Source organism: Muscardinus avellanarius (genome assembly GCF_963383645.1).
Source record: "Muscardinus avellanarius genome assembly, chromosome: 10".
Classification (NCBI taxonomy): Eukaryota; Metazoa; Chordata; class Mammalia; order Rodentia; family Gliridae; genus Muscardinus; species Muscardinus avellanarius.
Window position 1 is genome coordinate 96,966,377 of NC_137796.1, and position 27,983 is coordinate 96,994,359.

The window sequence follows — 27,983 nt, forward strand, 5'->3', positions numbered from 1 at the left end:
TTACTTTTGCTCTTTAGGATTTTATTAAGTGCCACCCAAATCCAAGAGCCACTTGGGCCATCTAAAGGAACAGATGACTTCGAAGAAAGGCAATAGCTGAACATGAACGGACAAAAACCTTGGCATTTTGGCTCTCCTGACACTCTTCCAAATCAGCTCTCTCCACCACGCCCTCCTCTCACCCCACCCTGGGGAAACCAGGGTGGCCAGGGATTTGCCCAAGCCTGCGTGGTGGATCCTGTGTTAATTGCCGGTTATATCCCAGTGAACTCCTTTTTCCGAAGTTCCTTCCGTTTAATCTTGCCGGTGACAGTTTTAGGCAGCTGGGGGACAAACTCCACCTGGTTGAGGAAGCAAATCCATCTGGAGTCTGGCTGTAGTTCTTACCAATTGCACATGCCCTTCCTTTGCCCCTTCATGATCCCCATTAGGCTAAAACCATACAGTGACCTTAATGGGGCCCAGTGAGTATTACAGACTCAGCTCCTGACCCCCCCAAATGGGGTATAGCCATGTGACTTGTGTCACCCATGAAATGTGCATGGAAATGCAACAGGTCACCTGTTGCAGAAGAGTTTGGGCCCAGTGATGTTGGCCACCTTCTCTTCCATCTCTCAGATAACCTAGCAGGTGTCTGTGTGGTGGCTGCTCCTATATTCTGGTCCCAGGATGAGGGCATGGGGCAAACGTTCCAGAAAAGCCATGCAACATGAGGGAGAAAGAAGCTCTCATTATTGTAAGCCTGCATTGCCTGAGGCAGTGTATTACCTTTTGTGAGATCTAACCCATGTCAACTGGGAAAATCACCTAGTTGCTGTCTCACCTAATATCTCAAGCATGAGCTTGGCTTTCAAACAGACATGTGTTGGGTGTTTGACTTCCAGCTCTGCCTCTAATGGACCTCAGGATATTTACTTTGAGTGTCTGAGCCTCATCTTTGTAAGCTGGAAGAGTCATACTATTTCAGGCTGGGGAAAGGATTAAATGATACATTAATGCAGGTAGAGCCCGTCCCAGGCTGGGCACCCTAGTATGTACTCCATAAATGTGACCCATGTCACTGCTTCATGATGTGTGCGTATTGACTATCTACATTCAAACAATACAGTAGAGTACGTGTGTGCGTGCGTGTGTGTGTGTGTGTGTGTGTGTGTGTGTGTGTGTTACTAGAGATTGAGCTCAAGGGCACTCTACCTCTGAGCTATAACCCCATCCTTATTTTATTTTTTAATTTGAACCAGAGACTTGCTAGGTTGTTAGTCTGAGGGTCTAAGTTGTTGAGGTTGGCCTCAATCCTTTGATCCTACTGTCTCAGCCTCCCAAGTACGGGGATTACTAGTATGCACCATCATATTCAGCCAAAATATTAATATTTTGACATATATATCTTTAGATTTAAACCAATAGGGTAGACAATATTTTATGTATATTCTTTCAGTCTGTTTTTTCTCTTAGAAATCCACTGCCAAGCCGGGCGTGGTGGTGCACACTTGTAATCCCCGCGCTTGGGAGGCGAAGACAGGAGGATCGCGCTGGTTCAGAGCCAGACTCGCTGACTTAGGAGACCCTGTTTCCAAATAAAAAAATAGGTCTGGGAGTGTAGCCTGGAGGCAGAAGAACTTCCAGGAACCCCAGTACCACCAAAAAAAAAAAAAAGAAAAAAAGAAAAAAAAAGAAATCCACTGCCAAAATAAATTTTATGATAAAATAAAAAATCTTTACCATCTCTTTAAATTATAGGTAAATGTGAAATTTTATGAACAACTTAATCCTTTCTCTCATTGGATGTTTGTGTAGGTTGCACACAACATTTAAAAGAAATGAAGTCAAATAAGGATATCAGAACATAATGCATATAAGGATAAATGTCATATTGACTTTCCTTTGTTATATGCATGCATATATGGTTCAGCTACAAAACAGAATGAATATCTCACTATGAATCATGTTTATAAAAGTATGAAAGAGCCAGGCGTGGTGGCACATGCTTGGAATCCCCATATTTGCAAGGCTGAGATAGGAGGATCCAGGTTTGCGGCCAGCCTCAGCTACTTAGGCCCTTTGAAACTCAGTGAGACCCTGTTTCAAAGATTAAAAAATCAGGCTGGAGGTGTAGCTTGGAGGTAGAATGCCCCTGGGTTCAATCCCCAACACCACAAAAATTTCTTTATAACATGTTGCAGATTATAGCTTTTTTTTAGTATCTTTGGCTACTTGGCTGATTTTTTTTTTTCTGTCAGAAATAGATTCCTTTTGGTTTCCTGGCACTGGATAAGGCCATGTATGATCGGCTGGACTCCACCCCATCCGCCAGGAGTAGAGTCCTCTTCCACAGAAGAAAAAAACATTGGCTGCCTAAGCTTCCCCTTCTACAGCCACCCTACAAGATGTGGGGCAGCCGGGCATCAGGAACCACTGAGGGGACCAGACCCTGTCCACGGGCCCTGGCTCACCTTCCTCGGGTACTTGTAGGGGGCTGTCACCGACTTCACATGCTGCTGAAGCTCCTTGATGAGCTGGTCCTGATCATAGGTCTGAAACTGCGGGGTCAGGACCACAAACGCCTTCACCACCTGCAGAACAGAAGCAGAGGCCCAGGTGAGTGAGTGCCTGCCTTTTATATACAAAGATTGCAAAGTAAGAATGTACTGAATGACTGGAAAGGCAAGCTGATGGTTGAACCAATAGTGCCTAAGAGTAAGAGGGCTTTGGAAAAGAGGACAACCAGGTTCTATCCCTATCCTTCCTGCTCCTACTTCACGCCCAACAGAACCACTTGACCTGGGAACAGTACAGCTGTTCTCAGGGCTTCTGTATAGCTCCCATGAGGTAATACACATAAAACATCTGGCCTGATTAAATTTGTTATTACTCTCACCATCAATAGCATCATCACCATGATTTCAGTTCTGTGCCTGGAACCCAGTGGCCATTGAATACATGTTAATTTATTTCTACAGGAGTCATTTTATCCTTATTTCATGGCGCACAGCTCTGTACACAGAAGGTGTTCTATGAACAGTTGGCTCAACCCTCTGAAGACACGTTGCTTAGAGGAGTCCTCCTTGGGCTTTGTGTCTTTTTAGCTGTGCGATGTGTGCAAGTTACTGAACCTCCTAATGCTTCTTCGGATGCGCCAAGAGAGTACAATAAAAGCACTTTGATAGCCTGGTTTTGTGAAAGTTAAGTGATTTGGTGCATAGTAGGTACTTAATAAACATTAGCCTTCTTCATTACCATCCCTAAGCTAATTTTCAGGGCCACCCACGAGGCCACAGTGCCAGTTGGTGAACACGGTGTTAAGTGTGCCAACACACCTACTATGTCCTCTCTCTACCTGGGATCTGAGGCTACGTTGACACCCTGGAAGTTTCCTGGTGTCCGCTTTTCTAGTGTGCACACCCAGACATAAAACTCCTCACCTCTCCTCGCTTGGGGTCTGGGCTGCTCACCACAGCCGACTCCGCCACCGCCGGGTGCTCTGCCAGGGCGTTCTCCACCTCTGCCGGCCCGATGCGGTACCTGCAGGATCAAACGTATCAGGGGCATGTGCCAGGGCTGGGCAAACCAAGTCTTCAATTTTATACTTTGGAGGGTCACATTGCCTTAAAAAAATTTTTTTTTGTACTCAGAATTAAACCCAGGGGCATTCTACTTTTAAGCTATATCCCCAGCCCTTTTTATTTTTCATTATGAAACAAAATCTTGCTAAGTTGCTGAGGGTCTCTGAGGATATCACCAAGTTGCTGGGGCTCACCTCAAACCTTCAATCCTCCTGTCTCAAAATCTCCTTCTAACACAGGGAGTAGAGGTCATAGGGAGCCAGAGACTGGTGCCCCACTTGTGTTTGGGGCCCAAAATGTAAAGACATGGACACGCTGAGTCCCTAATACCCAGCTCAGATGATCCCTGGGACTTCTTAGGCCACTGTCTCTGGTGCGGGAGGAGGGGGTGCCTTGTCCTCTGGGGGTCTGGATACCTGGTCCAGTTGATTCTCCAGCCTCCAATTTTACGTGAACTGTTCAGGTAAATTATGTATCCTATTCCCTGTCTGATCAACATGCATTATTTTATTTTGCCTTCTAGTGTATGTGTTTAAAGTGGACAACATGATGTTTTTCATAAATAGAATGAAATGATTGCTACAGTCCAGCAAATTAATGTGCCCATTGCCTCATTGCATTGAGAGGTGGGCTATTTAGAGCACTTGTGTAAAGGCACTTAGAATCTACTCTTTTAGCACTTCAGTGTGTGTGTGTGTGTGTGTGTGTGTGTGTGTGTGTGTGTGTAGTCAGCAGGTTTTAGAAATTTTGGGTCGATAGACTGAATTGTGGTGTTCCATTTCACAGTAGGGTGACTACGGTTAACAATAGTGTGTTATAGTTAATAATAGTGTATTATATTTTCTTACCCAGAGACATCGATGACATCATCAGCCCTCTGCATCGACAGTTACACTAAGATAGCTAGAAGAGATCCTTCGAATGGCCTCAACACAAGGAAATGATAAATATGTGAGGTCATAGGTATGCTAATGATCTCCTTCCATCCTGACAGAATGAGTTCATCTACTGAACCATCTCATTGTATCCCACAAACATGTACAATTATTACGTGCCAGTTAAAAAACTCAATTTCTCTGAAATATTCAGGAACATTGTGGAATATGTCTATTTTCAATATCATATAGGCGTTAGGGCTCAGACCTGTACAACCTGGACTCAAATCTAAATTTCCCCATTTATTATATTTCAGAGTTTAGACAGGATTTGCACTGGCCAGTCACCCAGTTTCTTTTCTTTTGTGAAATGAGGATAATAATTGCATCTCTTTGCTAGTATTGAGACGTGTTTTATAGACAGCACTTCAGAGCGTTTTGTCACATAGTAAGTACTTTATAGAGATTAGCTCTCATTATTTTCACTGTTCTGATTCTCCTGTGACATTCTGTGCCATGTGCGTGGAGTGCAGACATAAGCTTCCAACTCATGGGGCCCCAAAGAGTCTCCCTTCCCAACCCCACCCTCTTCCTTGAACTGTGTGATGTCTTATCCCCTTCCAGATCTCTTGGCTTCATTCTATTTTTTTTTTTTTTTCTGGGCACGGGAGTTGGGGAGTGCACAGGTACTAGGAATCAAGGCACGCTGGACATGACCTGTTCAGAATTGGGCTGAGGGACCCGTCACCCAGGCATGGAGGAAGGCGGGGTTAGCAAGATCCCAGGAGTCAGGTGAGGGTGAGCCCATCTGACAAGAGCCAGCCCAGGGTCGACCGCACCCACCCAGAGGCATTGATGACGTCGTCGCTCCTCCCCAGGAACCAGATGTAGCCTTCTTCATCCATCGCTGCTCTGTCCCCGGTGTTGTAAAAGTCCCCGCATTCTATTTCAGCTGTCTTCTCTGGGTTATTCTGCAAGGAGAAGAAGAACAAACATGCTCCATCTGTGGAAGGCAGTGAGTTTAGAGATGATGACCTCCAACTTCAGGTGCTAATCTGGGGTTGAATTCTGGCTTTCCTTGGTATCTGGGCAAGTTTTGAAATTTCTTCAAGTCTAAAGAATTCCATGTAGACACTCAATGTCTTCTGCTGCTCAATTACTGGACATTATTAAACAAACTTTAATAATTATTATAAAAGCAACTTGGTTTGTGTAGAACTCCACCAAAACAAAATTTTCATTATGGCTTGAATTCTGTTTATTTTATTCACTACTATAAGCTCAGAATTCACACAGTGCTTGGTCAACATTCACTGGTAAATTTTCTTCCCCCATAACTATCTCAAACCTCACAGAAAGCCGATAAGGGTAGAATTTTAAGTCAACATTTTCTTTTAAAATAATTACAGAAATTGGGCATGGTGGCACATGCCTATAATCCCAGTACTTGGGAGGCTGAGATAGGAGGATCACAGGTTTGAAGACAGCCTCAGAAAGTAGTGAGACTTTTATCAACCTCACAAGACCCTGTTTCAAAATAAAATAAAATAGGAGTAGGGGTAGAATGCCCCTGGGTTGGATCCTCAGAACCACACACACAAAAAGATAATTATAGATTAAAAATAATACAAAGAGACCCTATGCATTTTTTATTTAGTTGTCTTCAATGGTAACATCTTGCAAAACTATTGTTCAATATTCCAGTGAAGATATTAACATTAATACAGCCCGCTGATTATATTAAGAATTTTTTAGTTCACTTATTTGAGTGTGTGTGTGTGTGTGTGTGTGTGTGTGTGCGCGTGTGTTATAATGTTTGAGCAGCTTTCAGAACCATTAATACATGTGTATGTAAGTGTATGCATGTATTTGTATGTAGTTCTCAAAGCTGCATAGTAGAATTGTGTTGGTACTGGGAATATTGTTTTCCAATAAAAATGTAAAAGGCAGTTAGAGCCTGGGTGTTGCACAGGCACTTAGGGAAAGCCTGCAGCCATGCCTGTTACACCTCCGAATCCCCCTCTCCTCTTTCTTGCCCTGATGTTAATGCATAGTAAGAATGTACAGGCAATTAGAACCTTAGGAACATAAAAGCAATGAAAAGCCCTGGGATCACAGGTAGCTCTGCTTGGCACATCTTAAAGTCATAAAGATAGCAAGAGCCTTAGGCCTTGCTCTTGGAGATTACATGCAGCTACTCTGGCTATAATCAGTGCCTCTATCTCCTATCTCCCTTTTTCTGTGTGACCTGGCCTTGTATGAGGGATGTAAATTCCATAAGTTATTTCAAAGCACCTATAATTGATGGACAACTGATACAGCAGAGGTAGAGAAAGATAGATTATCTATCTACGGTACCTGAATTTAGTAGTACACTGACCAGAGACAAGATAGCATCGCCTGCAGGGGAAAGTGAGTTGCTATCCTGTTGACATGGTAACACTGATAAAAGAATTCTAAAATTGCAGCATAAGGGAGGCTGAGACAGGAGGATCAAAGTTCTTGGTCAGCCTCAGCTACTTAGGGAGGCCCTTTGCAACTCAGTGAGATCCTGTTTCAAAAAAAAAAAAAAAAGAATAGAAATAGGGCTAGGGGTGTAGCTCAGAGGTAGAATGCCCCTGGGCTCTATTCCTCAGTACCAACCAACAAACAAACAAACAAGCCAACTGTATTTAAGGGCCAGGGGTCCAAGAGGAAGCAGAGTTCCATTTATGGCTTCTCCATCATGTCTTTCCAGTAGGCTGATTTTTTTCCTTCTGTCTGTATTTCTTACTTTGTAATAAAGACTCGCTTAAGCTGCAACTGAGCTATCAGTTTTTTAGTTTTCCCAATTCAAAATATCTATTTGAATCAAGGAAAAGAGGCCACAACACCACTGCAAACATCAGATAATCTTTTTTTTTTTTTTTTTTTTTTTTGGTGATACTGGGGTTAGAACCCAGGGGCTTTCCTACCTCTGGGCTATACTCCCAGACCTATTTTATCTTTATTTGGAAACAGGGTCTCACTAAGTTGCTGAGAGCCTTCCTAAGTAGCTGAGGCTGGCTTCGCACCTGCTTGATCCTCCTGGCTCAGCCTCCCAAGCGTGGGGATTACAAGCGTGTGCCACCACGCCCGGCTCAGAGAATCATTTGAGATTTAAAAATCCTATGTGGGTAGCACCCCCTGAAGCCATAGTATGAAGACACAGTGATACCAGAAAAGTGTCCAGTAAAGTGTCTTTGGAGACAGGAGATGGAATCTGAGGCTGGCTTCATGGCCTGGTCTTCCTTCCATGGCCAATGTTGGAAGCGAATGGCTTCCCCTTGGTGGTTGCTACTTATCTGGGATGGCTAGGGTTTATTAGTTTCAGTGGTTTTCGTATTGCCCGTACCAGTTTTCTGCAATCCCTGGATATCTCATTCCGTGTTTGAGGCCCAGAGGACATGGGTTTGGATTCTAGACATGCCATTTATTTGACATAGGGAAGACACATACCATATCCAATGTGCAGATATGCCTCTGCCAATGGAGCCCAGGGACTCAGCAAGGATAAGTGACTTGTTCACATCTTACTGTTAGTGAGTGGGATGGCATTATCTGAATCCATGTTCATAAATAAGGAGGCACCGGAACCCTCATCTGGTGATTCGGAAGTGAGTCTTCTCTCTACCCCATCAGTTTTCCCTTAAGCCTCCAAAGGGTTAGAATGTGGAGGGGTGTAGGAATGCACTGTGAGCTTTGGTTTTAATCAAAACAGGCTTCCTTTAGTTGAGGCAAATAGTGGAAGAGCCGAGGAAGTGCCAGGGTGCAGAGCTCCATGCAGGATTCTCGAGGCCAGGATGGGGGCAGATGGGGTTCCATTACCTCATAGCACATGAAGAGGCCTGTGGGCTTGGTGGGCTTCATTCTGATGCCAATGTTTCCCTCGGTGTTGGGTGGCAGGACATTGCCGTTGTCATCGATGATCTGGAGTAAGGGGCCTGTGAGTCCCACCACGCAAGACTCCCCCAGCCCTCTGCCCCACCTGTGCACTGCCTGGCTCATTCATGGGACCTCAGAAGGGAAAAACTGGGATAATTATGGAGAAACTGACCCTGAAAACAGAATAAAACTATCAAAAGTCTTTGAAACCAGAGAGCATGAATCCTTAGGCAAGGGATTAATTGTTTCATGGGTATGTAGACATTACCCATGTGTCTTCAAAAGATTGATCAGGAAAAACAAAAGGCACCAGTTGGTAGAGAATGCTTTCAGCATTACCCGAAGCTCCCCTTTCCCTTTCATTGTATCAAATGTCTATGCAGCCAGGGTGAGCTGCATTCATGCCCACAGTAAGGAAGCTCTCATCCAAAGCCTCCATAGGAAGGTGGAGAAAAATAGAAAGAAAAGAGAAAGGTCGACTGGGATGGGGAAGTGCGGCTGCTTCTGCCACCTGTCACACAAGATCCTACCCCTGCTGAGCCCTAACTCTCCCTGCCAATACCCTTAGGACCAGACCTGGATGTCAAAGGGCGGGACGGCTTTCCCCATGGAACCCAGCTTGCTGTTCATTCCCCGGGAGAGACCGCATGCCAATCCCTGTTCACAGAAGAAAGAGGAGTGAAGATGGCCAGAGGCCAGGCTGATCACACAGCAGCAAGAATCATACATATGCTAGGTGTGGTGGTGTACGCCTATAATCTAGTACTTGGGAGGCTGAGGCAGGAGGATTATAGGTTTGAGAACAGCTTCAGCTTCAGCAACTTAGCAAGACTTTCAGCAACCTGTTTCAAAACAAAAAATAACAAAGGCTGGAGGTGCAGTGTGAAGGTAGGCTGTCCCTGGATTCAATACTCAGTACCAAAAAAAATTATATGCCCCTCCACACACACACTCATGGTTGTCATTTAATGGTGCACAGAGAGCCCTTGTGGCAAAACTAGAAGGCTAGGATTCTAGGCTCAAGGCATTGACCCAACTCTGTCCCCTGCGCCCAGAGAGGGCGAGATTTGTACTGGGTTGACAGAGCCCAGTGAGGAAGACAAGGGAAAGAGCCAGTGGGTAAACCCAAGACTGTGGCATGTCATGTGAGCATGGGATGCCTTCCACCTGCCAAGCATGTGCCAGTTTGCCAGGAGAAGGCCTTGAGACCATTTAATGAACATTTACTACTGAGTGGTGATGGAATTCCTGCCTCGACTCCTCATGGAGATCCCAAGTTGAGATTCGACAGACTGTGCTATGCCCTGCGAGTGCTGCCAGCCTCCATTCATTCCTCCTCCAGGTAAGTTTGATTTCCCCTTTACAGTTCTCTCAGTATCATGTATAGCAGTGAGCTTTAAAGTCAGACCGCAGTGCACTCACTATGCTAATGAACACCTCTTGATTTCCTTCTCTGTCAAAGTGGAATAACTGTCACGCTCCAATCCCATGGTACTTGCAGGTGTATGGGAAACTACAGTGTGGGTTGTACATTGGATGTTTAGTAACTGCTACCAGCTATGACCCGGCCCCAAGAAAAGACAGTGGAACATTCTCCTTAGCAATGTTTTCTCCATAGAGTATTTCTCTGATAGCCCCCAAATCACTGTTGTTAGTTTTGCTTGACTATTTCCTTGGTAAACAACAAATATCCCAAGAACGGAGCATTTCCCATCACTTCTGTGCTCCAAAATTCTGGCACAATAAAAACACTAGCGACTTGGGTGGCTTCGGTGCGAGCAGGTGCAATGGCTGAGCTCTGTGGCCAGAGTTTGGTACGTTGGGTTACCTTAATCACAATCCAGAAACACTGGCACTCTAATTTCCATTTTACAGAGGGGAAAACTGAGACCCAGAAAGGTTGACTGACAGCCCATGGTCTTGAAGAAGCCTACTGATAGACAGAGCTGAGACTTGAACTGAGTTCCTGGGAGAGGAACTCTGTGTGTGTGTGTGTGTGTGTGTGTGTGTGTGTGTGTGAGAGAGAGAGAGAGAGAGAGAGAGAGAGAGAGAGAGAGAGAGAGAGAGAGAGGGAAAACTGCTGTGTTGAGGAGTGAACAGGTGGGAAACTGATCTTAGGATGAAATTCCCACCTATTTTTGCAAAGCATTGATGCCTAGGGACTGGATTCATGGATGGAACATATTCTCCCCACCCTCTTCCTTGTCTGAATATAAACTGTGAGCCATTCAACATCAGGCCCAGTGTCTTGACATTTTCTTGGGTCTGGAAGCAAACCAATTAAATGATGAAAGAAAAAAAAGTCAGACAAGTTATGGATGGGAATTAAAATCATCAGTTTGTTACAGAGCCTGAGATGGCAATCATCCCTCTGTTGGCTAGAGGAATAATGGAGAGGGGTTGAGTAGCTCTGTGAAACATCAGAAATGGGTTGAGAATGTGCTGGAAGAGAGGTACCTACCTACACTGTCTCTGGTTAAAAACCCTTGAGCTTCAAGTCTTGCACCGTGTTTAAATCCTCTGCCCACCTGGTGGCTCACTGACACTTGGGTAACTCTGAGTGGATCTGTGTGTTCCACATATACAGAAAGTCTGTGCCCACCCCGCAACTCCTGCTGGTGTTTCACCACCCAGTCTGCCTGCTCTGCACATGGCCACCCAGGAAGAGATGGAGAGTTAGCATGATGACCTGTTGGCAGTGGTCTCCATATTGCCGGATAGATAGATCCTCCTGTCCCAACACCTTTGTGTTTGCCTGAGTTAATGATCACAGGTTAAGTGGCAAAATGTCCTAAGAACCCATATTAGGCCTTGGTCCAACAGTTTTTTTTTTTTTTTTTAGCAGATTGGTTCCCTCCTTTCCTCCTCTCTCTCTCTCTCTCTCTCTCTCTCTCTCTCTCTCTCTCTCTCTCTTATACTACTGGGGATTGAACCCAGAGGTATTTTACCTCTCAGCTACACCTCCATCCCTTTTTTAAAATTTTTTTACTTTAAAACAGGTTCTAAGTCGCTGAGCGTCTCCTCAGTACATTGCTGAGACTGGCTGCAAACCTGCAATCCTCCTGTCTCAGCCTCCCAAGTTCTGGGATTGCAAGCATGTGCCATCACACCTGGCTCAGCTTGGTTTCTTGATGAATGGGTAAACTGAATTTTTCTCCTGAAAATTGATTTGAGGACAAATTAATTTTAAACCCCAGAGCCTCCTATGGGCTTTGAGCAATGCTGTGCACACAGTAGGGCCTCAGCATGATACATAATGAGACTCAGTATATCTGCTAAGCTCGGTGACAGAGAATGGCCCAGAAGGGACCTGCCCACCTACCGTTTCTGACTGTCCATAGAGCTCATGAACCAGGAGGCCCGTCTGTCTTCTCCACTGCTCATGCTCCTCGGGCAGCAGGGTCTCCCCACCAGTAATGCAGTGATTCAGCGTGGGGAACCTGAGACTTAGAGACAGAAAACTGTGTCAGGCCTCAGACGCTCTGTCCCACGGCCCACGAGTCAGGTCACACTCCATCTGGATCATCTGTCTTTCTGTTTTCTCACTTCCTGGTTAACTTCTGATCATTTTACTGATGGCCAGGGCCAAGTGTCTGTTACTCTTTCCCCATCGGTACCTGTTAACTGTCTGGCAGGGAATATGAGGTTATTGGGTTGAATCTGGGAAGTTGGGATTCGATTTGGATGTTGATATAACAAGAGAGAGAAAAGTATATTTATCGGAACACATCTTAGGGAACCATTCTATGTGGCTAAGAGGAATCTTTGTGTAAACCATAAAGGGCACTCTTCAGTGGTGCACATGTGTCATTCCAGTACCCAGGAGGCTGAGACAGGAGGATTATAGTTTTGAGGCCAGCCTTGGCAATTTAGGGAGAACGTCAGCAACTTAGAGAGAGGTTCAAAACATAAAATAAAATAGGGTAGGAGTGTAACTCAGAGGTAGAATGCCTCTGGGTTCAATCCCCAATAACACACGCACACGTGCACACTCACACACACCACAGATAGGTGAGAGGGAAGACGCCGAGGGACATGCCAGGTGATAATAGAAGCTGTGCCTTCTGATTATTCTAACTGAAGAATATGTTTGAGTGGGAAATGGAAATTAGGATTTGGAAATGATTTGCTCAGTACATCAAGGCAGATTGGGCTGAGTGTATCAAAAGACAGTGTCAGAGAAATCAGAAATTCAGAGAAGACAGAAGTTCAGAAAGAATTTCAGGGAGAAGAGATAAGTCTGATGTGGGTATTTATCCTAGTTTACTAGGTTCACTGTGTGAGATACTCTCTCCTCCATTCTCCCCCATGAAGTGTCTCTAATGGATGCAAAGTCAATCACAAAATAATGACTGGATTCCCTAAAGAAATTGGGGGGAGTGATTGGGGTCTGTTCCAAGTGGTGTGGAGCCTGGCCACTGTGGGGAATGCCACAAGTAGCAACATGTTGACCACTTGCCACTCTCCTTGGCCTTTCTCGGTCACGAGAAGAGATGGCCAGTCAAAAGAGATTCACAGGAGAGCTGGTGCCACGGACCTGCTTCCTCCTGCTGGAGCTTTGCCCAGTATACACGCAATGGACATATTCTTGGGTGGAGTCAGTAATTATGGACTGGTGAAATTTGGGGAGTATAGACAAAGGCCATCAGCTGAGAGATGTTGGAAAAATTAACGGAAATATGAACTTTGAAATACAGATGGAAACAGTCCAGCTGATTGAGGCTTTAAGAATGAAGTCAAGTTGTACATTAAATTCCTTGACAGTTTAACTCTTACATCTAAAATCGGTTAGCTCTGACTTTGGAATCAGCTTTTCCAGAGCTCAAAAGACCCACAAGTGTCCATGAGGTTCAAAGAGCAGGTTTTTCATTAATTAGATTAACTATAAAACAGAAAAATTAAAAATAAAACTGTGGTATGATAATGCCACTAGCATCTATAAGATTTCTAAAATTTAACTTAGATAATATAAATATTGGCAAGGATTTAGAACAGTGGATACTCCCTGAGCTGGGTGTGGTGGCACAGGCTTGTAATCCCAGCATTGGGGAGGCTGAATCAGGAGGATTGTGGTTCGAGGACAACCCTAAGCTACTTTGTGAGGCCCTTTGAAACTTAGTGAAACCCTGTTTCAAAGTAAAGAATAAAAAATAGGGCTAGGGGTAGCTCAAAGGTAGAATGACCCTGGGTTTCAACACCAGTACTGCAAAAATAAAAAAAAAAGTATACTCTCCGATCTTTCTAGTGGGAGCATAAACCCATTTAATATTTTGGAAAATAGTATGTAGTGTCAGTGTTACCTAGTAATTATTCTAGAAGAGCCTTTCAGAAAACATGCTTGTATGCATCAGGGCATGTCACCAGAGTTCAGTGCAGCACCAACTATCAGCGGCTCCCAGGTGAAAACTATACATGCCTTCAATAAGAGTAGGACTGATAAAAAAAAATTACAGTATTTTTTATAAAATAGAATATTATATACCAATGAACACAAGCTATAGTAATATGTAACAACATGGACACATCTTAGAAACATGATGTTGAAAGCAGAAGAAATAATAGAAAATATATAATCATACATGTTAAAGCTCAAAAAGCATGTAAAATGAAATTATTTGTTCTGGAATATTGCCTTTACTAGCTAGATAATAAAAGAAAGTAAGGAAGGAAACAACATAAAAATTGAGAGCAATTTCCTTTAGGAAAGATGAGGAGGCATGTGAGGTCTCTGTTGTGCTGATAATGTTCTATTTTTGTGACTTAGGTGAGCGATTACATAGGCCTTTTCCCCAACATATTGTTAACCTGTAAATCTCTACATTATGCATTTTCTCTATATGTTTGTTATTTCATAATGAAAACATTTGAGCCAGGCATGATGACACACATCTATAATCCCAGTACTTGACAGGAGGATCACAGGTTCATGACCAGCCTCAGCAATAGTGAAACTTTTAGCAACCTAGCAAGAAAACTCTATTTCCAAATAAAAAAATAAAAAGGTCCAAGGGCATAAAACTCATAGGTAGAATGCGTCCGGGTTTGATCCCCAATACTACAAAACAAAACTAAACAAACATTTGAATAAACTCACAATAATGCAAGGCTCATTGAGTGTTTCTCTTATGTTTCTGAGTCATGCATTCAACTAGGACTGATTGATAGTTATCACGTCAACATTTATACACACACATATACACACACACCACCCTCAAAGAACCAAGGGAAAAGTCAGTCAAACCATGAAGCATCAGATTTCTTAAAATTCTATCCAACATTCGTTATTACCGGCCACTTCTACATACTTAGTGAATTTCCCCTGTAGAATCATTCGGTATATGGCTGGTGCAGCAAGGAATTGGGTGATGGGATATTTGAAAAACACCTGGAAAGGGAGGAGAATAGAAATTTTATTTTTATAGTTCAGGTTAAGAATATCAGCCAATCAATAGCAGTTTAGTTCTGATCTCCCCCTCGAGAGGAGCTCATTTAACATTTAATTCTTTCAATATATGTATATTGGGCAAAAATTTCATATACAGTACAAGTGAAGTACTGTCGGGGGGAATACAAAAAAAGTGAAATAAGGTTGCAGATCTTTCTGATACTAAGGAAACTGGATAGAAATCTAATAGGGCAGAAGTTGGTAGCTCACAGCAGAGATAGAGATTAAATTTGGTAAGAACATACGGAGGGAAACAGTCCTTCTAGTTGGGTGCCCAGGGGATTTCAGAGCAGAGGTGGTGTTCAGTAGGGACATTGACAGAGTAGGGACACAGTATCTGCAGGCAGAGCAATGGGGAGGCTCGTGAAGACAGGAGTGCCAGGAAGCAGAGTCTCGGGAGCTAAAGACCTATTTTGATCAAGTCAAATGCTGTCACTTATTTAGACAAGAGGAAAGTTCAGGAAGATGGAGGTTAGTTGGAACCAGATAATTTAGGCTCTAAAAGGCATGGGATTCATCATTTTTCATTAGAGATGGCAGATCAGGGTGGAGATAGGCTAAGAGAATGAGAGAACGTGGGTTTGGAGTCTGCCTGCTCTGAATTTAAGCCCCTTCCCTAATTTCTTTGCAATTCTGTGTCCTTATCTGTAAAGTGGGACTATCCGCATCTCCCATGGAGAACCATGAGGAGGCATAATGGGCACCCTGGAGACATGCTGGATCCACTATCAGGCCCCCTCTTCCTGGACCCAGTCATCTTGGAATCTCTGGCTTCTACCTGTGCGATAGCTCACATGTGTAGCCTCTGCAAGTATTAGTTATCCCCTCACCGCACCCACTCCTCCCACCCCAAGGTGCCCTTCTACACCCTCACGCCCCTCCTCAGGCCTGCAAGCCTCTGTAACCTCACTCTGGCACACGGGGTAGGTGGGCGGCTGGGTGACAGCCAAGGACGTTAGGCTGGACCACTCAGCGTCCAGTCCATCTGATGCTGGAAAGGGGGAAACCAGCTCTGCACTACTGTGACCGTCCTGCTCAGCTCTGTGCACATGAAGACGAAAAAGCAGGTCTACAAACGGGAAGAAGGGAGGAGGTATGCAGAGAAGAGCAGAAGAGGCTCAGAGATGCCTCGGTTCCTGGGGTCTTTCTGACCACACCCAGCTGCTTTTCTTGTTTTCCATGATCATGAGATGTCCTAAAGTTCTTTTCCCATACCTGGATGGTCTCCGACTTAAGATGGCTGGACTTAGGCTATTTTAACTTTACAGTGGTGAGAAAAATAAGACAGACACATTAGGTGGCAACCGCATGTGGAATTTTGGCTTTTGATTTTTCCCTGAGCTTGTGGGCTGAGGTGCTGAGCTCCGATGTTTAGTAGGTTAGGAGTATAAAATGCCTTTTCAGCTTATGAGATTTTCCGTTTACAATGGGCTCATCAAGACGTAATCTCCTAAGTCAGAAGAGTGGCTCAATTTGCTTTTCTGTTCAGCTATTTTGAAGAGGGTTTCTGCCACTGAGAGCGAGGGACCCCTGACAGTAGGTGAGCATTACAGGCCTTTGGTGTCAAGAGTTCTCCCAGAGCTTGGTGCTTGGTAGGTTCTTACCACACGTGGGCTGTGGTATTACCATCCAATTTGTCATTCTGCACTCATCTGCCTGCTTTGCAGCTTGTAGAAAGCTTATAGAGCAGGCACAGGAATTTCTTCCAACAGATCTGGCAAGCCGGCCTGAGTTGAGTGAGGTAGCAGAGAGGAAATGGAGGGACTATTTGCTTTGGTGAAGATGAGGAGCAGCAGGGTGCAGTGGCCCACGCCTGTCATCCCAATATCTGGGAGGCTGGGACAGGAGGATCACAGGTTTGCAGCCGGCCTCAGCTGCTTAGTGAGGCCCTCTGCAACTTAGTGAGACCCTATCTCAAAATAAAGAATAAAAAATAGGGTCAGGGGTGTACTTGGAGGTAGAATGCCCCTGGTTTCAACCCCCCAATACCGCAAAGGAAAAAAAAATATGAGCTGCAAATTATTTTGTTTGAGTCCTTGTCTCCCATCTTCAGTAGTAGGAACTAAAACAGTACATTGATTAAACATCTTATTATTAAAAATCACAACTGTAGTAAGTTGGAAACAAAAAAAATAAACTTTGAAATGCCAGGTGTTTGGTAAATTAGCAGATAAAAATACTTTTAAAAATTATTCTGGCTTGCTGAGCATGGTGGCGCATGCTAGTAATCCCAGCATTTGGGAGGAGGAGACTGGAGGATTGCGGTTCACAGACAGCCTGAGCTACTTAGTGAGGCTCTTCACAACTCAAGGAGACCTTGTTTCAAAAAAAAAATTTAAAAGACTAAAAAATAGGGCTGAGGGTGTAGCTCAGAGATAGAATGCCCCTGGGTTCCATTCCAAGTACCACACACACACACACACACACACACACACACACACACACACACACAAATTCAGGCTTAAGATACCTGAAGACTTTAGGAACAGCCCTAACAGTAGAGGAAGATCTTGGCCGGGTGGAGCCAGGGTTGCTCACGCAAGCTGTGAGTCTCAGGTGCGGGACGTGGTGCGGTGGACAGTGGCGGTGGGGCAGGAGGGGATGGTGTGTGGGGACAGAGAGTGAGATTAAAAATTATTCAGGCTTGCTGGGCATGGTGGCACATGCTAGTAATCCCAGCATTTGGGAGGCGGAGACCAGAGGATTTTGTATGTATATGGGCCGAAGGAGAGAAGCTAGTGACAAGATAAATTGAAAATACAGAAGCAGGGCACAGTTGCACAGGCCTGTAATTCTACTACTTGGGAGGCTGAGGCAGGAGAATCACAGGTTTGTTTGTTTGTTGATTGGTTGGTTGGTGGTACTGGGGTTCCTGGAAGCCCGTCTACCTCCAGGCTACACTCCCAGACCTATTTTATATTTTTGTATTTGGAAACAGGGTCTCTTAAGCCAGCAAGGCTGGCTCTGAACCAGCGTGATCCTCCTGTCTCCGCCTCCCAAGCGTGGGGATTACAAGCATGCGCCACCATGCTCGGCCAGAATCACAGGTTTGAAGCTGGCCTCAGCAACTTAACAAGGCTCTTAGCAACATAGCAAGACCCAGTTTCAAAAAAAAAAAATTAAAAGTTAAAAGTTAAATAGGGCTGGGGATGTAGCTCAGAGGAAGAAAGAAAGAAAGGAGGGAGGGATTAAAGGAGGAAGGGAAGAAGGAAGGAAGAGAGAAAGAAATATAGGGAGGGAAGGAGAGCAATACACAGGCTCCTACCACAAGGAGAAAGGGCAAACTCAGCAGCTGCCGTGGGGGAGGAGGGTGGACCTTGTAATGTGAAGGGTCAGGTCTGACTCTGAGGTGGACGGTGTGAGTGAATTTCCTGATGAGTGACCTACACAGAGAGAGGTGAAGTCCTGCAGATGACGTCCACTTCATTATCATGTGCTCACAACATAAAAACAGCAGCTGTCTCCGTGGCCATGTGAGGAGTGTTTTCGATGTGCCAGTCTCAGGGCCGAGCCCTTTCACATTTTGCCTGTATCATCTTACATAGGCAAAACTGTTCAAAAATATTTCTAATAATTTTGTGCCATTGTAACTATGAAAAATCTCATTTTACAGAAAAGGAAACTGAAGCTCTGGCTGGTAAGTAACTTGCTAGTTAATTTAAAAGGTGGGATAAGAAGTTAAGTCTATGATATCGCAAGGGTTTACTTTTACATACTTTATTATGATGAATAATACACACACACACACACACACACACACACACACACACACACACACCAGCTACCTGGCCCTAGCAGAGCCAGGATCCAGGACCCAGGATACTTGGGCTTTATGTGGCTGCTTTACTTTCTCAAAATGCATATCTTTTCTGACTTTCACACCCACAAAATCTGATCTATGGGTCTGCGAAATAGCCCAGAAATATGCTTTTTCTTTCAGGTTACACTATGATGTGATTTTGATCCAGTAACCCTGATTCAGCATCCCATGCGGTGAGAATCCCGGAACCAGGGCCATCTTAAGCATGTGGGTGTCTTTGCTTAAGAAAACATTTCTCAGCAGAGAAATATCTGGCCTTGAAACACTGGTTTCTTCTGGGATTTTTTTTTTCTTTCTGGAAGGTTGGCCTTCTTACCTCTACAATGACCTTGGGATCAAACTGGGGCATGTGGTGGATGAAAAGTGTAGACCCTGCTGTCCAAGGTTCAAATAGGCATCCCACGGCAGCCAGAATCCAGCCTGGGTCTGACAGGCACCAGAACACATCGGATGGCTTCAGCGCCAGTACTTTCCTGCTAACTCCAAAATGCAGGGGCCTCAGCTTCACCATCACAGAGAAGACGGCCAAGGGCTGGGGAAGCTGGTTGTCAGCTAGGGAGTCGCCCCGTCACTCTCTTGGCTCAATGGGATTCCTGTGGGGCCTCAGAGCACCCTGCCACAGGTCCCATAGGGGTGCTACCAAATCACATTTCCTGATCACACCGTAGTGAAGCTAGTTCAATGCTAACAATCTTTATGGCCTTGGGTAGGAAAATAAGACAACACTCTCTTGCTGGATCTGAGTTTGTTACTGATGTAGCCCTAGGTGATACTGGGAGGCATTTTTGGACAAGGAGGATTGAGCCTTTTTGAGAATGGCATCAATGTCTCAGAAAGAGAGGAGACAGGGAGAGAGAGAGAGAGAGAGAGAGAGAGAGAGAGAGGAAGAAGAAGAAGAAGAAGAAGAAGAAGAGGAGGAGGAGGAGGAGGAGGAGGAAGAGGAGGAGGAGGGAAGGGAAGGGAAGAGAATAGAATAGAATAGAATAGAATAGAATAGAATAGAATAGAAAGAGAGAGAGAGAGGTAAAAACTCAGTGTGGAGTCTTTCCAGCTATGTCTAAAGCTAAGCCCTAGATGTTCTGGTTCATGAGCCAATAAATTTTCTTATTCATTCTTTGGCTTTAGAGGGGTTTGGGCCGGGCTTTTCACTATTTTAATTACTTTTTGGGGGGTAGAATGAGAGAATAAACTTAATCTTCCACCTTGGCTAGGGACTGGAAGCCATTAGCCAAAGGGTAACAATGGGAAGGCACAGTGGAGAAGGCTTCCCGCCTATCTGCCCTCCCGCTGCTGCTCCTGAGAGACCTCTATGTGCCCAGGTTCTTGGGAAGCACAAAGCTCCCCTCGGCAGGAGATGGCTTTGAGGAGCTTTAGCACTATCAGGGAGGGTTTGGTAAGCCCTCTACACCCCCTCACCCCATCACACCACAGGAAATCACCAGCTAGGGGTCTTCTAAGCATGGTGACTTTTTCAAAACAAAAATCTGAACTCATCTCTCTCTCTTCCTAAAAATCTTTCACAACCTTCCCACTGTCTTCTTAATAAGGTCCAAACTCTACACCAAGGCCCTAAGACCCTGCATGATCTGGGCCCGGCTCCATTTTCCACCGCTTTCCGCTGGCTGGTCTTGATCCTTCACCCTATACCCTGAACACTAGTCTCAAGTCTCTGGAGTTTTATGAATGCTACTTATTATATCCTGGTGCTCCTGCATTTATCCCAAATGCACTGAAAGCCTTCTCTTCTCTCACCTCTAGGGGTCTTGCTGTTCAAGGGTTAACATTAGCACTAACTACAAGGAGTTGTCTCCGCCCCTTGTTCTGGTTATTAAGTTAGAAAATAGATAACACTGTGGTCTGGTGTGAAGAGTACTTGTTGGAGAAAGGGAGGGAAAGGGTCAGAGAGAATTGGTTCCAAACAGATTAAATGTTTAACCCAAGGCTTGAGCTCTTCTCCGTGTGTTCTTGGTTCAAGGTCAGGGGCTCAGAACTGGATGTAGCTCAGTTGTAGGTATTTTCATCCCTAGAACTTCATGACTGGGAAATACCAAGTCTGATTTGCCCAAAATAGAGAATAGGAGGAGCTCTCTTGTGTCAGGTTATAGGGCTAGGACATTCTGTCTCCCCTACCTAGCTGTGGGAGCCACTGTCAGGGAAACAATGCTGATCGTTTATGTGGGTTACAGAAGCCTGCCCTCCACCCACACTTCCTCCACACCTCCCACAAAGGTGCCTAAGTAGGAGCCAAAAGGGCCTCCTTTGTTATTCTGTCAACAAACATTGAGGATTCCAGACCTTTGCCTCTTAGACCCTCACAGGTCTAAACCAGAGAACAGAAGGGAGAGACGGAAAGGGACACTTCTCTTTAGCTCCAGCCCCTGCTGCCCACATCAGGGACCCGGCCTGGAGGTGGGAGCCCTCCTCCTACCTGGAAGGGAGGCAGGACCGCAAGGCAAGTCCATGACTGTGCTTCGCCATCTTGGGGAGACCAGTGGTCCCACTGGTGAAGAATATGACCATCGGATCCTTAGTCTGTGACTTAATGCAGGTGTGGTGGGGCGAGGCTGATCTGCAGAGAGATTCAAGATGAAAAGAGGAAAGCCATGCTTGCTGGTTTTCCATCCGCGAAGGAAAGCAGAAGAATCAACACGAGGCACAGAGACAGGACCTGGGGGTTTTGTGACCCTGGAGGGAAAACTGGCTCTCCAAGGTCAGGCATCAAACTGACAGCGCGGGTGTGTTAGGACAAGTGCAGATGAGTGGACCACACAACTATGGGAATGTACACGATGGAATTTTACTCAGCCGTAAAGAACAAAATTATGTCATTTGTAGGGAATTAGATGGAACTAGAGAACATTATGCTAAGTGAGATTAGTCAGTCACACAGGTAAAAAAATCAGAGGCTTGCCCTAATATGTGGATGCTAGGGAGAAAAGGATCGTAGGAGGAACTCCAGACAAAGAAGGAGAAACCATAAATGAGCAAATAAAGTGACCTAGCTGAGGGAGATGGGAGGGGGGAGAGGGAAATTCCCTGATGTATATAATGTACATTCCCAAACATCAAAGAGAAGGAGGGAGGGGAGAGGGAATGGGATGGGAAGTGGGAAAGGACTAAGTAAGTGATGTGTACATGTATGCCTCTACCATCTTGTACTCCATTAAGATATATGACTATAATGCATCAATTAAAAGGAAAGAAAGAAAAATGGGGAAAATATAGTGGATAAAAAATTAACAAACACTTAAATAGCACTTGCTATGTTCCAGGTGGTGCTCTAGGTAGAGAAAAAGGAACTTCTGTATCCTCAGAACAACCCTGGGAGGTTAGCACTGATATGTCTGCTCATTTTGCAGATAAGGAAGCCGGAGCTGAGAGAGGTAAAGTAACTCGCTTGAAGACATACAACCAGTATATAGCAAAGAAGGGCAAGATTCAAACGCAGGCAATCTGAACCGTATCTGCTTGTAGCTACATGGCTGAGCTTGTTATATACTACAAACTAGTTTTACAGGACTTTAACTCCATGCCTCTGCTGTTGAGGAGTGGAGAAGAGAAGGGGGTGGGGAGGGAGCGTTGAAGAATTGTATATAATCACTGCGTTCAATGGGCCTGAGCTGGCTGGTAGAATCTGTGTTTCTTTCAGTCTGTTTAATTCTCAGTGGTCTTGGACCTAGTCTGATTGTAAATACAAGTTTTCTACAGTGTTAAAAGAAAATTGCAAATGATCTCAATGTGGGAAGGAACATTGGCTCTGTTGGTGTTACTGAGAAATGGTACCATACTGACTGGGCAATTTGAGTGATTTTTCCAAGAGTTTTCTTAACTGTAAGTGGTTGTCATTTAGTTATCTGACATTCGCATATGATGTAACTCTGCTGCAATGTTTGCCTTTTGGGGTTAAAATAAAGAACTTTAATCCAGGTGTGGTGCTGCACGCCTGTAAATCCCAGTATTTGGGAGGCTGAGACAAGAAGATTACAGGTTCAAAGCCAGCCCCAGCAACTTAGCAAGGATTAACAACATAGCGAGATTTTATTTCCAAATAAAAAATAAAATCAGGCTATGGGTGTAACTCAGAGGTAGAATGGGTTTAACTCTGGGTTCAAGTACCACACACACACAAAAAAAAAAAGTAAGGAAGGAAGAAAAGAAGAAAGGAGCTTGTTTTTCCAAAGATACAAACCCAGCATGTTTTGTGTGTGTGATGTAAGATATGTGGACATGCTTGAGGGGAAAGGCATCTTTCTTACCCCCAACTCTTCCCTAATATTCCCAGGAAGAGGTCCCTACGGGCACCCAGCCTCTGGCGGATGCAAGTGTTTCCTCTTGAAGCCACAGGTCAGCCAGAGCTGGTGACCTAATTTGTCTTGAAGTCACAAGCTTCACCTTAAAAAAATTCATTTTCATCTTTTAATGGAATTCTTCTTATACACACTTTCATATAAAAATAAGCGTTTGGATCTTCTACCTATGAGAAACATGTAACATAAGTCCCCTCTGACTTTACATCTCTCTTCTTGGCACAGTCCCAGGATAACTGTACTTTAATAAGAGGATAGTTCAACCTCCTTATTTCACAGATAAAGAAAGCAAGCAAGACTCAGAGAGGGGAAGTAAGTAGCCCAGAATCCACAGCAAACCACCGATATCACTGGGAAGAGAAAGTTTCTGGTGTCTAATGTTTTGAGCTTCATACCACTGGCTGCTCATCTCCCAGCACCTGCAAGTGGATACACTCTTCCCACCGTTCCATATCCAGATGCCGTATTCATCAGGCTAGAAACTCACTTAATCAGTGACCAGAAGTTCAGCCACCCTTTATGTTTGTGATCCGATACCAGGAGTCTGGTTTTCAGGTCAGGGCACTCAGAAGCCACAGAGTCCACCTCTGGAACAAGGGTGTCTATGGTCACGATAGCCTTGGCTTTAGACATTTGTAGTCGGTAGAGAATGTCCTTGGCTTTCAACTGAGTGGTCCCAGGAATGAAGACAATCCCTGGAGACAAAAAAGGAACCACTTGTTTCAGTTTGGCTTTTACAGTCATGAACTTCTTATCTGGAGCATGTGCAGGAAAATCCCCCAAATGTTTTTCTATGCAAAGTGTGGTCCACAGACCAGCAACATCAGCATCACCTGGGATGCAGAATCTTACACCCTCAGCCAGAATCCACGTTTTAGCAAGATTTCAAAGGGATTCCTATGCACACTAAAATTTGCAAACCCTACCCTAACCTTTCTACTCCGTATGGGTCCATCCAGAGGACAGGAAGACATTGCTTTACACAAATGTTTATTAGATTTGGGGACATAGTTGTGAAGAGGACAGTGTCCGTGACATCGGGACGAACTGCACCTTGGCCCCCTATACGTCCCCTTTCACTTACCTCTCTTTCAGTCCACTGATGGCAACTTGAGTTTCCTTGCTTCCTCTCATTCCAAGTCTAGCCACAGTGTCCTTGGGACTTGCCTACCTTCTCTTCCGTCTCCATCACCAACAGTGATTCTGAACCTTTGTCTGCCTCTGTGGATTCTCATCCTTACACTGAATGCCTTCCATGAGTTTTCCTGCTGCCCAAGCTCCATAGAGCTCTGACTCCCCTCCACCTTTCTTCTCTGCTCTAATACCTGTGCTGTCCCTCCAGGAAAATGTTATGCTCCCTGTCCTCACATTACCCTTTGCCACAACTGTATTCTCTATTTCAAAATGGCCATCTTCTGTTTACTCTGCTCCTGACGCTAAGCCTCTGTATAGGCGATGCCTTAGAATGCTTTCTTTGCTCCTAATCCTCTTTAACTGTACTCACTAGGGCTTGGCTCAAGTATTGGATTTCCCATGTGTCATTTCTTAGCTCTATAGAGGATATGGTTTTCCCTTCTATACCCCCTCTGTCAGTGCAGCTAATTCTTGATACCATATGACTTTGCAGAATTAGTCAAATATTTTATTTGTTAGAGGAAAGAGAGAGAGAGAGAGAGAGAGAGAGAGAGAGAGAGAGAGAATGAATGTGTGTGTGAATATGAGCATGATAGAGTTTTGTACAAAATGCTCGAAAAAATGGGAGAGGTGATTCAGCGAAATAAATTGTGAGTTTCATATTGATTCTAAATTATATAAAGATATATAGGCCATTAAAATAGGTAATTCTATATGAAGGTAGATCTCTACAGAATAATTCTAATAAGCATAGTGAGTACCATACAAATGGGAGATTTCCATATAAGCCACAATAACAACATTCAAAGCAGTCAAAAATTATCAGTGGATACTCAAATCATAGTGTGAAAGATTGTTGACAAGTAGGACATTCATACCATCTCACACGGATGATTTTTAAGAAAAGTCTGGTGGAGAGCGCCTTACTCAAGTAATGACATGATTATCACTGCCAGATCCATCCCCACCCCGATGGGACGCACCGGGGAAGACACACACTGCCCTGCTTGTATTGCGATCCAACGTGTTTAACCTCAATACGACCATGAAGAAAGCATCATAAATACAAAACATAAGGCATCTGCTGTAAGACAATTGGCATGAACCCTTAAAAGATGCCATTGTTATGCAGAAAAGGCTGGGGAACGAATTCAAGACTGAAGGAGACTGAGGAGACATGACAGGTAAATACAATGCACGATTCTCAATTGAATCTGAAGAAACAAAAAGGCTCCAAAGGGTATTATTGGAGCAGGTGAGGAACTTTTACTACAGATGCATGTCAAGTCATTATGCCATTTGGGTTTTATGTTGCTTATGTGAAAACTGTACTGCAGGTAGGTGAGTAGAATAGCTTGGATTTTAGTAGATGCACTCAACTCTTCTGTGTTCATAGGTTTTACCTGGTTCTTATAGGCGTCACTACATCCCCAACTGATTCTTTTTTTTTTTTTTTCTGGTACTGGAATGAAACCCTGGGGCATTCTACCTCCGAGCTACCCACCAGCACTATTTTTTATTCTTTATTTTGAAACAAGATCTCACTGAGTTGCAGAGGGCTTCACTAAGTAGCTGAGGCTGTCCACAAACCGTGGTCCTCCTGTCTCAGCCTCCCAAATGCTGGATTACAAGCGTGCGCCACCACGGCTGGCTCCCACCTGATTCTTAAAGGAGTCTGTGAGACAGACAGAAGATGGAGAAAGTGCACTCAAATATGGAAAAATGTTGACAACTGATGAATCTCTTAAAAAGTGGAAAGTCTAAGACTGTGCTAGAGGAAGTGTGTGTGGATGTGTACATGTCTGGATGAGAGAGAGAGACAAAGTGATAAAGAGACAGACAGAGAGAGATTGATTTATGACATTGTGATCGAGTGTGGAGAGCATGAGAAAACAAAAGAAGATGGGGAAAAAGAAGGCATTCTGTCTCCAACTGACAGAATGTTAATTCCAGGAGCCAAGCTCTGTGGTTCCAGTGTGGGAGCCCAGGCTGAAGCCTCTGAGCTGTTATTATGTCAGGCTGGACACATAGCACCTAACACTCCAGGACCCACATGGGGGCAGCTGGAGGTCCACTGGGGCCCCTGTGAGCGACTGACCTGTTCGGATGCAGCCCGTGGTCACCAGCCACCACTCGGGCACCCGCGGCAGAACCAAGGCCAGGCGATCGCCCTGCTGCAGGCCGCAGGTCTGCGTGAAGACATTGGCTGTGCGGCGGGTTAATTCCGCCAAGTCTCTGAAGCTCCACTTCACTTCATCTCCATGGCCGTTCACCCACCACAGCGCTGGTTCTGACCCTCTCTTTCCCTCCTGGCCAAGATCATATATTATGTGTTACATCCTGCTTCACAGAAAACAGCCGCTTCTTAGGACAATCCCTGACATCATCCCATTGCCTGAGTTCAGCTCAAGGACTGAGGTCCCGTTTTAAACATTTATACAGAATCAAGAGAAATTAGGAGGTAGGATAGGACCCCGCCAGCTTCTGGCCTACTGTAGCCACCTCCCTCCATTCCACACCGGACACTGTGTTATCTCTGTGTCCTATGGCAGATTTAAAACTCTAGTCATTTATGTAACTGTCTTAGTCTCACTGCGACAGTAGGTTCCCTCTCTATTCCTTAGTTTTCTCATATGAAATGGGGACAGTAGTACTGGCTAGAAATTGGTGAAGTTTAAATGAGGTTTTCATTTGTTTTGTGGTGCTAGAGATTGAACCTAAGGCCCCTTGCGTGCTAGGTAAGCTCTCCACCACGAAGCTACATTGCCAGACCTTTTTATTTTTTATTTTGAGGTAGGGTCTAAGTTTCCCAGGATGCTGTCCTTGAACTTACAATCCTACTTCAGCCTCCTGAGTCTAAATGAGTTATTTAATGAGTAAAATACATGGGTGCTTGATAATAATAATGGTGATTATTATGATGATAGCAACAAAATAAAAGAGGTTAACTTAATTGCCAAACTCTTTTAGATGAAAAAAATTTAGGTACTTCTAAAGATTAAGATGGCAAGATAGCAGATTTAAAAACTCTAGGCCCCCGTTTCTCCATAGAAAGTCATATGAACAGTGGACTGAAAAAATATCTTTCTGGGAGCTCCAGAAACCAGCCAGGGATCTGCAGCAGATAAGCAAAAGTCGGAAACTCGAAAACTCTATGGCCAAAGTGTAGGTTTTGTGATGCTCTTGCTCTCTCTGGCCTCCACCCCCTTCTTGGTTTAGTACGGTGTGGTCAAGGGGAAGCCATCCAATTCCTGACTTCTCTTTGGGGACCGAAGAAAGACAGCGGAGTTTGTAAATGTGCTTTTGGATGCTCATGGACACTTTCAGGTGGCCTAGCCCCTCCTCTGGGTATCGCCTAAAGTCAAGCCCGATTTTGATGATGGGGATGTCAGTCAGATGCACCGTCCTCTCAGGCGCAGGTGAGAACTCAGCTGCACGTGCGCTTGCTGACTTTGTCGTTGGAATCTTGCACTTGATAGTGATTTTGGAGCACTGATACTTTTACCTGCTATTTAAGTGAATTTTTAAAAAATAAGCTTATTCCCCATTTCACAGACGAAACCACTGAGGCTCAGAGAAGTGAGGAAATAACCAGGCTGGGAACTGAACCCTGAAGTGTAAGCTTCTCCCAGTACACCAATAAGAAAGAAGTCGTCCTTGATTCTCTGTGTCTCTCAGCCTAATAAGAGCAAGAGTAGGCCAGTGAGGTGACCACTGTTCCCATACCCTTCATGATGCCCTCACCTTCTCCATTTGAGCCCAGTAGTCCAACACATAGCTTGCAAAGTTAAATTCCTCGGGGGTATCATGGTCATTCCATCTTGGGGCACCAACTGCTGATGAAGGCTGGGAGTGGCACTGCTGAGGGGAAGGGCGGAGGCCAAGGAGGGATCTGTGGATGCCCCAGAGGACCCGGGACCTCATCAGCCACTGCAT

At 44.7% G+C, this 27,983-nt stretch overlaps 1 protein-coding gene across 1 annotated transcript; it reads right to left on the minus strand.

Annotated features, from left to right (window-relative positions):
* Positions 1-254: 254 nt before the first annotated feature.
* Positions 255-27,983, minus strand: ACSM1 (acyl-CoA synthetase medium chain family member 1; the record flags this gene model as incomplete). Its single annotated transcript, XM_080703935.1, has 13 exons — positions 255-341; positions 2,454-2,573; positions 3,423-3,522; positions 5,282-5,409; positions 8,285-8,386; positions 8,918-8,998; positions 11,664-11,787; positions 14,647-14,726; positions 18,923-19,082; positions 21,035-21,175; positions 23,401-23,608; positions 26,146-26,356; positions 27,792-27,983. 13 exons carry the CDS (start codon positions 27,981-27,983, stop codon positions 255-257), a joined length of 1,734 nt encoding a protein of 577 aa, XP_080560061.1.